The 12,802-nt window shown below is 37.8% G+C and overlaps 1 protein-coding gene across 1 annotated transcript in view; it reads left to right on the top strand.

Moving 5' to 3' along the window:
* LOC135203227 (VPS35 endosomal protein-sorting factor-like) overlaps nucleotides 1-12,535 on the top strand; it is a 40,800-nt gene extending 28,265 nt beyond the window's left edge. Inside the window, 7 exon segments of the mRNA XM_064232996.1 lie at nucleotides 4,202-4,343; nucleotides 4,474-4,508; nucleotides 4,511-4,638; nucleotides 4,640-4,655; nucleotides 6,923-7,069; nucleotides 10,702-10,874; nucleotides 11,057-12,535. Of these exon segments, the coding sequence (XP_064089066.1) occupies nucleotides 4,202-4,343; nucleotides 4,474-4,508; nucleotides 4,511-4,638; nucleotides 4,640-4,655; nucleotides 6,923-7,069; nucleotides 10,702-10,874; nucleotides 11,057-11,240 (825 nt within the window). The 3' untranslated portion in view covers nucleotides 11,241-12,535.
* The last annotated feature ends 267 nt before the right edge of the window (nucleotides 12,536-12,802 follow it).

The following is a 12,802-nucleotide window of genomic DNA, read 5'->3' as shown; positions in this document are numbered from 1 at the left end:
GGTTCTGCGGAACTAGCCTCTCTCTTCATGTTAGGTATCCTAAAAAAGAGAGAGCTATGGTGTTCTTTTACATCCAAGGGGAGTTTCTCTTACCCAAAAGTCTGCCTTGTTATATTTGCCCTTGGATAAGAAGGACCTGTTTTCCAGAAGTGACAGTAGTGCTAGTTTGCCTCCAAATTGCAGAAGAAAGCAACACGGAGGATTTTCTCTCGCATTCCACTAAACGGACTAGAGAAAATATCCCTAGTGTACGCTCCTCGCCAGCCAGCCGAGGGACAAAAACTCTTTCGGGGCAGGGGATTTGGTAGATATTTCCCAAGATCAAGGGGCAGAGCACGTTTCACCCTTAAATCTTTTAAAAAATCCTCAACCAACCCCTCGACCAAGAAGTAGTGTATCAGTCCTTCGTGCGCCAGTAGGAGCGAGGCTCCATCAGTTTTGGGAAGAATGGGAAGCAAGAGGGGCAGAAACCTTGGATCGTAAAGGTTTTAAGAGAAGGTTACGATATTCCCTTCAAGAGAAAGCCACTGTTATCATGGGGCTCTCCGATAGCTTTGACAGCCTAACTCAGAAAATTCAAAGAAGTTCATCGCCCTTTCGGAGGAGGTTTTGTCTCTCTTGCAAAAGAAAGCAATAGATTTAGTAGAGGAGCCACTAACACTGGGGTTTTACAATCGTCTGTTCGTTGTTTCCCAAGTCATTGGGGGGGGATGGAAACCCGTATTGGAACGTAAGCACTCTGAACTTGTATGTGCAAAAACAAAAGACAAGTTTCAAGATGGAGATGAATCAGTCTGTCCTTTCATCAATCCGTCAAGGGGATTGGATGGATCTTCCCATCGATATGGAGGACACATATTTTCACATCCCAATACACCAAAAACTCAAAGAGGTTCTGCATTTTGTCTTCAGGAGGGACAAAATATACCAGTTCAGAGCGCTGTGTTTCGGGGTTTCGAACCGCACCACAAGTGTTCACCCGAGTGCTAGCTCCCATTGCGAAATGGTGGTTACATCTAGTTGGGATAAGGATATGGCCCTTACTTAACCTTGGACGATTGGCTTCTCCGGTCACAAACAAAGGAGAGGTGCACGTAAGGAGGACCTTCAGAAAAACCCTGACTTTAGCTCAGGATCTAGAACTGTTAATAAAACAAACGAACGAAAGTCGCAGTTACTCCCCAGTCAGGAATTAGTCTATTTTGGGGTGAGGATCAACTCAGTGAGTTTTCAGGCTTTTCCATCCCCACGAAGAATCGAGTTGTGCCTGCAGAAGGTAGTGAAATTTTTAGTTCTCCAGGAATGCTCTGCAAAGGAATGGATGAGTCTTTTGGGCACTCTATCCTCAATAGAACAGTTTGTGACACTAGGGAGACTGCATATGAGGAACCTACAGTTTTTCCTCAGAGCGAATTGGAACAGAAAGAAGTTTCCGGACTCTTTTGTGTTCCCTATCACACAGGAAATAAAAGAGGACCTGCAATGGTGGAAGTTAAGAGACAGACTTGCGGAAGGGAGATCCCTCCTTCCGCAGATCCCCCAACCTAGTGTTCTTTTCAGACGCATCCGATCAAGGTTGGGGAGTGATTCTGGGGGAAAAAGAAGTATCAGGAAATTGGAATGCAGAACAAAAACAGTGGCATATAAATCGAAAGGAACTGACCGCTATCCACTGGGGATTGCTGAAGTTCGCATCAAAGTAGTGGCGATACACTCGGACAGCACAACAGTGCTTTCCTACATAAAGAAACAAGGAGGGACCACACGTTTTCGTTTTCTCTTTGCAAGACGGCAAGGAGCCTGCTGGTATGGGCGAATTGGAATCAAACCACATTAATTCCGAGGTTCGTTCAGGGGAAACTCAATGTTCTCGTGGACAAACTGAGCCGCAGGAGGCAAGTGCTTCACACAGAATGGATGATGAATCTAGTGGTATGCCTCGAATTGTGGAAACTCTGGGGGAAACCTATGATGGATCTGTTTGCCACAGCAAGAAACTATCGTCTCCCCCTTTACTGTTCACCAGCACCGGACCCGAAAGCATGGTTGACAGATGCGATGCTTTTGGACTGGTCGAACAAAGACTTGTACGCTTTTCCTCCATTCAGGATGGTGAGAGAAGTCATCAACAAATTCGGAACGCATCACAAAGTTTCGATGACTCTCATTGCTCCATTCTGGCCAGCGCAGGAATAGTTTCCAGATCTTTTAGATCTTCTAGTGGATTGGCCAAGGTTACTTCCTCAGAGAACAGATCTACTCAGACAACCCCACTTCAGGAGGTTCCATCAAGGACTATCCACTCTGTCTCTAACTGCTTACAGACTGTCCGACAACTCTTACGAGCAAAGGGGTTTTCAAGACAAGCGGCGATAGCTATTGCGCGGTGCAGAAGGGAATCTCCAAGTAAAGTCTATCAGGCAAAGTGGGCTGTGTTTAGAGCCTGGTGTAAAGAGCATAATGTTTCGTCTTCTAAAACAACTATAACCGAAATAGCAGATTTTCTTTTATATTTGAGAACAGATAGAAATCTGTCTACTGCGACTATCAAAGGCTATACGGCTATGTTGGGATCTGTTTTCAAGCACAGAGGATTGGAAGTGTCGTCGAATAGAGATCTTGCAGATCTCATTAAGTCCTTCGATATAGAAAAACCCAAAGGTTCAAAGATATTATCTTGGAACCTAGATGTAATACTTACGTGGTTGCAGGAAACTCCGTGTGAGCCATTGCAAAGAGCATCGTTAAGAGATTTGACGAGAAAACCTTATTCCTAGTAGCTCTGTCTACAGCTAAAAGAGTGAGTGAAATAAATGCCATGGAGAAGAGAATAGGCTTTGCACAGGGTAATGCGGTTTGCGCATTAACCGTTGGGTTTTTGGCAAAAAACGAGATCCCGTCCAAACCATGGCCTCGTTCGTTCAGTATAAAAAACCTCACGGACTTGGTAGGACCGGAAGATGAGGAGAAGTTGCTCTGCCTGGAGCTCTGAAATGTTATTTACAAAGGACAGAGAAGGTTCGGGGCCTGTCCGACCGTTTATGGTGTTCGGTAAGGAATCCGGCGCGCCCAATGTCTAAAAACGCCCTGGCGTTCTTCTTGCTTAGTGTGATTGTAGATGCTCATTCACAAGTGAAAGAAACCGACCTTAATAAACTTAAAGTGAAAGCTCACGAGGTAAGAGCAGTGGCAACCTCTCTCTCGTTTAAACACAATCTCTCTTTGGACTAGATTATTCAAGCAACGTGTTGGAAATGTAAATCGGTGTTCGCCTCGCATTACTTGCGTGATATTGAAACAGTACATATATGAAAATTGCAGTACCCTAGGTCCGTATTTAGCGGCGGGCACAGCATTGGGTAAGGATGTGTAGGAAGTCATACCTTTCTCGCCTATCTCTTCACCTTGAACAAGGTTGTTGAGTTTTTACGGGAGCCTGGAGGTACTATGTATGTACTAGGAGTACCCTGCAGTCAAGTGTAGAGTTGGATATGAATTTTATGGTTATGGTTGAGGTGATATGTTTTTTACTCTGGTAACATTTGATTATTTGGTACCACGCCCTGGGCAGGGGCATGATTTGGTTGACCATGCTAGCCACGGACATTCCTTAGCTGCATGGGTCCCACTGTTTTAGAGTTAAGACGAGCGACTTCCAGAGGCAGTAATCAACTGTTCAGCTGTCTTAACAGGTAAGGAACCAACAAGCATCTGCATGGATGCTAGCTCAAAATAAATATATTTTGTATATTAAATTTTAAAAAGTTATTGAGCATATCCATGGATCCCACCTCCTACAATGTGAGATTCAGCTATGTAACTACTTGGTAAGTTGTATACATAAAAATGACTTTTTTATGATAAAATAGGATTTTATGTATATACTTACCAAGTAGTTACATGATCAAAGCCCGCCCTCCTCCCCTCACATGGATAATAGGGCATAAACAACTGATTTTCGGACGGTGTTGGTTCCTCACTCCCCTGATAGTGGGCTGGGGGTATCACCTGACCAAAACAAACTAGTGCTTCCGCTAATTTCAAAAATTCTAGTTGCTGACGGTTTTAGAAACTATAGCTATGTAACTACTTGGTAAGTATACATAAAATCTTATTTTGTCATAAAAAAGTCATATTTTGGTGAATCTACTTACCTAAATTTTTAAAAGTATTTTTTCTCTTTTTTTTTATTTTTCCTCAGACTGTGTTACAGCATTGTGAAGGAGGGGAAGGACTCGGACAGAACTTGTTAGTTGCAGCATTACTTACTACATTCCCACATGGCTTCATTGCTGTCAATGCTATGCCTCTCACTCACCTTATAGCAGGTTGTTCTTACCCAGGTTAGTATCTGAGTAACATTCGTAAAAGTGAAGCATCACAGAAACACTGCTCAGTTTAAAACATGATGCATATTAGAAGTATTCATTTAGAAAGTGGTGGTTAGAGGTTTAGCTCATTTGATATTGACAGGGAAGAGTCAGCACGAGCTGGTTTCAGCTCTTGGTGTTTGTGTGTGAATGATGCTGTTCCAGCCCCACAGCAGCACTTGCCACTTCTTAATGCTGTATGGAAGCTCATCACTAGAATTCCACTTACCAAGGATTATCTCTCCACTGCTGGCATTTGGCTTGAATTACTGCAAGCACTTTACGGTTTGTATTTTCCAAACTACGTATTGATAAATGTAGCATAAAATCAATTGTCTCTTGATTATCAATTTTTACAGAAAGTTTGATTATATGCTGTATTTTACACATTTGCAAGGCAGTTGCCATATGTATGATAGATTGATAAAATATTAGAATGAGGGGAAAACAAAATATTTTACAATGTGAAAATCTTCAATCATCTTCATACATCTAAAGTTTTTCACTTGCTTATGAAAATATTGTAATGTAGATGTAAAAGGTCTCCTTAATATGTACAGATATTTCATGAAGTGAAAGCTTGTAAAATGGATCTCAAAACTTTTCAGATTTTTGCTGTGATTTTGAGATCTGTGGAAATTGAACATCAAGTGTTATGAAATGTACAGTGGTACCTCGAGATACGAAATTAATCCGTTCCGAGACGGCCTTCGTATCATGAGTTTTTCGTATCTTGGAATACATTTTACATGTAAAATGGCTAATCCGTTCCAAGCCCTCCAAAAACACCCCAGTAAATTATATTTCCAGCCTAAAACACATGTTCTAGGGTTACGACGGAAGAAATATGACTCCAAAAAGGCAAAAATACTGTACATACTTGAATAATATTCAACTGGATGTAATGATTTTCACAACCCCATTTTTACTGCATATATTAGGACTTTAGCATATGTCCCCTTAGCAATAAGCCTAGCCTATGTTTAGCGGTTGCTACTGTAGCTAGTCTATGATTCTGACATCTAAACCTAAGAGCTAAAAGCTTAGAATATGCCAATAAAATGTATAAATAATCAGTATGTACTCATTTCAAATAATTATTAATTAATCATCAACTATAATACACAAACAAACAAAAAACAAACCTTCCAATCGATTGTTTACATTGAGCTCTACCCGTCTTACGAGTATCGAACAAGCGCCAAGCAATCATTTTTCCTAGCACACAGTAAGCCATAAATTGTCATTAGTATCTCTCTTCAACTAATGAAACCACCAAACAGTATAATAACCATTCATTTCTTTCTTTATTCTATCTTTACCTAATGGAGATACCGAGTTTATGACCAGCTATAATGAAACATACTAATACGTAACGTAATAATAAAACACAAGAAGAAGAAATCTAAAAAATACGTAGTATTTGATGGCAGTCTGATTTATTTTATATTTGATGATATCTAATTCACAATTTTTTTTATAAAGTATTGCATGTACTCATTTCAAATAATTATTAAGTAACCATTAACTATAATAAACAAACAAAAAAAAAGCTTCCAAACGTCTGTCTACATCCAGCACTTACGAGTATCGAACGATCGCCAAGCAATCACTTTTACACAGTAAGCCATAAATTTTCATTATCTCTCTTCAACTACTGAAACTACCAAACAGTATAATAACCATTCATTTCTATTCTTTATTCTATCTTTACCTAATGTTTTTTTTTTTAAATGTATTGCATGAATAAGTTTTTCAACTTACAGCAACCTTTTACCAATAGAATACTTAAAGCACAAGGGGTAGATGCTGACCAATAGGAGAGCAGGACCTTATGGGGTGACTAGCATCAGGAACCAATGAGAGCGGGAGGATGGTGGCGAGTTTACTCAGTTGGCAGCGCGGGAGTTTTAAAAATTGTTCTCGTGGTCCGGCGAATCTCGTGGGACTTTACAGCAACAACCTTTCGTATCTTGAAAAGTTTTCGTATGTAGAGCAGTAAAATTTTTCGCATTGGCTTTCGTATCTCGAGTTTTTCGTAAGTACCAGAGCCTTTCGTATCTCGAGGTACTACTGTATTACAAAATTACCTGTGTATATCAGAATATGTAACAATACATGGCACCAGTAGCATGAAAGCTAGCAGTCATAAATACATCACATTGAAATTTTAAATAAATCTGATACGCATTGGCATGGTAATGCAGCGCAAACTGCTTTGTTGTCTGGGCTTATTTTATCATATTGTTACTAACATACAGTAGATGCTTGAAAAAATCAGGTTGCTAAATAATAAGTTTTTTTCAGCAAATTTTATAGGACATTGTTATATTCTCATTTATCCTTAATATGTTGAATAGGTTTTTATTAGGCTAGGAAACTTAAAGCTAGAAAAATATTTTTATATTTAATGTTAGGCATTCTTTGCTTTATTCTAATGTAAGATTGTTAACCTATCTGATAGATTTGTAGCTCTGCAGAGTAAGTTGTTACAGTTTGTATTAAGAACGATAACTAGCTCTTTATACTTAATGTTGGTCTTCATTTTGCAGGCAACAGAAGTAAACACTTTACTTGGAGATGTATTGAAACGTGTGAGATCAGCACACAATCAAGAACAGGTGCCTTATCCTGTCCTCTTAAAGCTTATTTCTACAGCTCTTACCAATTCTCCCGATCCTCAGTCCCTTTTTCCAATGGTAAGTAGATTTTATTATGATGCAGTAACATTTATGGAACCAAGTGAATTGACTTTTACCTGTATTTTCATGGCACCGTGTTATGTATGAACAGCTAATTTGGAATATCATTCTCTGCAGGAATGTTAGTTTTTTTCATGAAGCATTGTTTGTGTTTTGGATGACTCTTGCTACAATACCAGTCAAAAGAATCACAAAAGCTTATGATATCTTGTACTATTGTGCACAAAATTCCATTCCCTTAGCCATCCAGAGAGTGAACATGAATGCGCTGACTGCAAAACACCGAAGCAGTTGAATAAGTAACTAATGGAAGACCCAGCAGATGTCGCACTATAAAGTGACTTGGGAATGGGAAGGAGGAGGTGGAAGCAGGTATTTTTCTCCATATTCTAATATCGTTAAGAAAGTGATTGTAAAGTTTTTGTTTTTAACGATAGTGGGTTTGAGTGTAAAATGAGAACAAAGTGCTTAGAAAGTCCATTCATGAATTAGCATTTCTTATATCATATCTTATCAATAGACATGACTGTCCATAAGATTGATGCAAAACATATCAGTAACAATGTTCAATAAAGAAGAGAACTATGTGCAACCTTCTCACACAAAAGAAAAAAAGCTCTTATAGCTGTTTAAGGCTCTAAATGTTTTAATGTTTCTAGATACTAGCTAGTCATTGCTCAAGCAATATTAACACTGATCAATGCCCATTCACACAACACTGGTTTGCTTTGATCAGAATTGAAAGGGGTGAATAATGGTAAAGAACTCCGTAAATATGATGTTACATTTCCTGCTGCCGGGGTATCAAGTGATTTAAGTCAGTAGCAATAGGTGGTAAGGTGCGGAATAAGTCACTGGCATTTGTGAGTGTCCCAAGTCACCTACCAAAGGAATACCTCTTACCACAGGTATGGGTAGTGTCATCCTTAAACCTTTGGTTAATTTAAAAAGTGTCAACCCATAATATTGTTTGTTGATTAATAGTTTCCATGACCATGGCATTCTACATTAACAATAATCACAATTGGATTGGTAGAAGATTATTCAATTCACAAAGCATTTTTGTTGCTCAAACCTCACACAACAACAAAACCACCAGTCAGTACATATACTGAATAAATCGCTTGCTAGTTACGTCTATTAGACTACCACTTACCAAGATTCTCTCTCTCTCTCTCTCTCTCTCTCTCTCTCTCTCTCTCTCTCTCTCTCTCTCTCTCTCTCTCTCTCTCTCTCTCTCTCTCTCTCTCTTCCTTTCAATTTTTTGTCTCTATCTCTGTAAAAATTATTAATATATCTGAATCTTTCATATTGTGTTAGTATTTCAAAAAAATTACATATAGGCATAATTTTAGTGTCTAAAAACTGGTATTCAATTTTCATCACCCATATCGCCCACCTTCACTGTGGTCGTTGGCCAATCACGCAATAGAACTAAATATAACAGATCTATGAATGTTTTCATACAGAGAATGCTCCAACAGCAGTTTGTGGTTGCTACCTCAATAATACAAGTGAACTCAAAATTTTGCTAATTTGCTGCTATAAATGTTATTTTTTTTATAAGAGGTGGCTTGCAGGTTATAGAACACCACCATAAACACTGTTACTGAAATGTTTTGTATCGATCTTGTGGAAGTCATGTCTATTGATAAGATACGATAATCTATAGGAAATACTAATTCATGAATACTGACTTTCTAAGCACTTTTATTTTCATATTTATTTCGCATATTTCCTTAAGTGCACATTATACACTCAAACCCAGTATGGTCAACAACAAAAGCTTCACAATCACTTTCTTAATGATGTTAGAATAGGCTCAAGAAAAATAATGGCTTCCCACAACCCACCCTTCCTGTTCCCGTATGCTCTTACAGTGTGACATCTTTTGGGTCTTCCATTAATTACTTGTTCAACTGCTTCAGTGTTTCATAGTCAGTGGATTACTGTTCACTCCCTGGGTGGCTAAGGGAGCAGACTTTTGTGCACAATAGTACATATCAGGTGTAATCAAAGCCAGAGAAAGTTGGAATACAGTATGTAGTTTTTGTTGTACGTATATCCATAAATACAATTTAAAAGATAATGAAAAATGAGAAGCCAAAATTTTGAACTGAGGAATAAGTCATCACATATATCTTGTATGAAGTAATAGGAGAATGACACTTGTTTAAAATCATAGCAATGGCAATCTTCTGAATGAAAGAATATTCTTTAAAAAATATTGACAATGGAGGATTAGCTTTGGTGATACACAGTAAGTGATCAATAATCACCTTCCAGTAATTTCCTTTGAAGGTTTTCTTATGCTGTGAAATAAATATCATAATCTTTCACTTTCATATTTCAAACTGACCCTTTGAAAAAAAATAATTACTGTGTTTTGAATAGCTAAATATGTTGTTTGTTTAGGTGGTACTACAGTATATACTTCAGTTGGCAAGTGTGCTATCATGTAATGCAGGAACACTTTATAGCTTGTCAGTTTTCTCATAGTCCAGTAGTAAGAGGATGCTTCACGTCAGCCAGCAGTTATCTCTATTTTTCTCTCTCGCCATATTGATTGCATTTTTCATATCATCATCATTGGTGGTGGTATGTGTGATTGTGTCAGCATCATGAGCAAAATGTGAGTTTGTCCATTTGTTTTTATATTTACATTACTTGCTGGTGTGTAGATCAACTTTGTGCTTGATTCAGTAGTACCTATTAGGTTGATCCTTGAAATACATTATTATTATTATATACTCTTAAAATGATGTTCCTCACTTATCTTAGTCTTAAGCTACACTATTGAGGATCGATGTGTTATTACACATTAGTAGTTTAACAAGATTACGGAGTCCCATTTGTAGACACCAATAGGGTCTGCACAGAGGATTTATTCGAAAGCAAAAGGCAAAAATTTCAGTTATGCAAAATGAAAGATATTAGACTGAGAAAAAATGTAGAGCAACATAATTTACTTGATATAAGTAGTACAGTGATGAAAATGATGAAAATATAACCGTTACTTATGACAGGTCAGATAAAAATGTAGCCATTACTTATGGCAGGTCAGATAAACTAGTATCGTATAAAGTAGGCAGAAGAGAAGTCACTAGATTTCTCCTAGGCTAGGCCAGCCCGAAAACAATCAAGTTGAATAGCTAGGTGGTAGCAAAACCAAAGATATGCTTTAAGAACTATTAGTAAGGACTGCAGTGATCCTCCCAAAGATATGTCTGGAGGATTAGCAGGTATATAAGTTATACAAATTTACAATAAAAGAAAGTTTATCTACCAAATTAAAAGAAGGTGATGTGAAAAACTTTCCATGTGGAAGTCATTTCTTGAATAGATAAAGCTTTTAACTTGATGTTTGTCATCATAGCCATGTTCAAATGAAGTGTAAGAGTTTTCTTCTTAATCCTGTGATTGCTATAAGACGCATATCCAACCCAGGGTAAGATAACCATTCACCAGCTACAGAATTTTAACTTGGCAAGTTTTTGGGATCTCTGGTAAATTTTAGAAGTGTCCTAAAGTGTGTCTTACTCCTTGCATAACAATGTTATTTTTCATATTGTAATGTTACCCCCAACTTCTGCCGTATAAGAATTCAACTTTGTTATTTTTGTTTACAGACAAATTTCCAGGGTATCTTGAGTGTGTTTCAGCGAGATACCGTTGGTGCTGGTGATGGTGTTACTTGGGGTGTTACAGAAGCCTTGCTAAATAATCATCCCGGAGAATTCACAGATCCTACTCTAGTCCAACATCTTTTAACCCTCTGTGGAGCACTCCATGATTCCATAAAGTATGTTTAATATTCACTTTTCACATATGTAAAGCCAGTAAACTGTTGTATTTTCTAATATCTGTTTTAAGCTTAAATCTGAGGAACTGTACAGTAATTCCCAAATTGTAAACTAATGACTTTTAATACTATAATTTTTTTATTACAGAAAGTGTCCACTAGTATATTTTATATTTTTGCAGTGCCCTCACGACAGATGATGAAAGAAGGCAGCTGTCTCATCTTATTACAACTTTTATTCGACAAGTTGATTTTGGTCGAGATTTTGAACAACAACTGGATTTTTATGTGAATGCCAGAGCAGCTTTCTCAAACCTAGACACAGTTCTCCGAGCACTTGTACAGGTAGGCCATATCATTTTGTGAGTTTTAATATTTATGGTTAAAATTTAAATGCAGGTGACATATTTGGTAAAATACATACTTTGTATTGTGCTCAGGTAAGACTTATTTATAGAACTATATGGTAGAGAAATCTCTTGAGTGAAATTTTAGATTCACATAGATAATATGGCACTACAATGGCTGACAGACCTATCTATGTAGTATTAGTAAAATAGATGTCTTACTACAAGACTACTAGATCTCCCGTGAAGGATCTCACTCAAGGTAAAATAAGTTAGACAGGAGAACTGGAAGATAGAAAGCAATACAACTGGGGGTCATTGCAAAGAACCTCTTCTATGTGGGCTTAAAATTAACTAGTGTATGTAATGTATTTGATTCCCAAAGATGAACACTATGCTTATCTAAAATTACCCAAATACTCAAGATGCCTACTGCTCTTCTTATATTTTTATTTTAATGCATGCCTCTCCCATATATCTGTAAATTTAAGGATAATAAAGCTACATTCACACTCATAAATGAAGTTAAATATGTATACTGTATACTTAACAAAACTGAATAAAGAGAAAGTCATATTATACAATGTTCCTTCCTTGAAGATTCAGTTTCCTTTAATAATGTCTCACTGGAGTATGCATCATACATATAGTACATAGCCCTAAATTTTGCTTCCCACATACATCATTAATATATAAACAATAATCAGTAAAGCCCCGTACACACTATGCATCATGATGCTCGCAGTGTTAGATGGATGCGTTGAAAAAACAACTTTTTCAACATGAAGCTGCATCACCAACGTGTTGATGGGGCAGAGCCATTTCATTACGCAGCTCAGTGATCCACGAACATTCAAAGGGGGAGGATGTCCGCTCACCACCACCCGCCAAACCCCTTGAGTGGACAAGGACTAACACTACATTTTATTGAATTACTGAAGGAACATCCATCTGTTTGGAACATCAAATGCAAGTATTACAAGATGAGAAACATCAGGAGTGCAAGCTTGGAAACCATAATGAAGACATTACTAAAAAGCTGCACACCCTGAAGAGACAATTCTACAGGGAAATGTCTGCAATCAAAGCATCACAGAAGTCTGGAGCTGGCACGAAAGATCTCTACACTCCGAAGTTATGGTGTTTTGATGAGCTGCGTTTCTTGTAATAAAAAAATATTTGTGTACTTTGTACCTATAATTGAACCTTACTTTCCAAATAATCCTCCCTAAGGACATTATAGATGGCTTCACAGGTTTCGGGGATGATTAGACCGAGGCTCTGTTTTGAAATCCTGGTTGAATATTGGAGGCTTGCATACGCTCCTCCAGCTGCAAGAACGAGCTCCTGATGATATGCTGTCTCGAAAGCTGGTGTCCTGCTTACAAATATACGGTTCCATTTTTTTCCAACAATTTATAAAATGCATGAATTGGCATTCTTGTATAATTTTCAAAGTCTGTTGGATTTTTTACTTGTAACTCCAAAAATATTTCATTGAAGCTTCCCTTCAGAGGTCACCGAGAAAGCCATTGCTTACACCACAAGGTTCTAAGTTTCTTCCTCAAAAGTTTTTTTTTG

Source organism: Macrobrachium nipponense, chromosome 24 (genome assembly GCF_015104395.2).
Source record: "Macrobrachium nipponense isolate FS-2020 chromosome 24, ASM1510439v2, whole genome shotgun sequence".
In the NCBI taxonomy this organism is placed as follows: domain Eukaryota; kingdom Metazoa; phylum Arthropoda; class Malacostraca; order Decapoda; family Palaemonidae; genus Macrobrachium; species Macrobrachium nipponense.
Note: the sequence above shows the minus strand (reverse complement) of the source record. Positions and strands in the feature narration are given on the sequence as shown.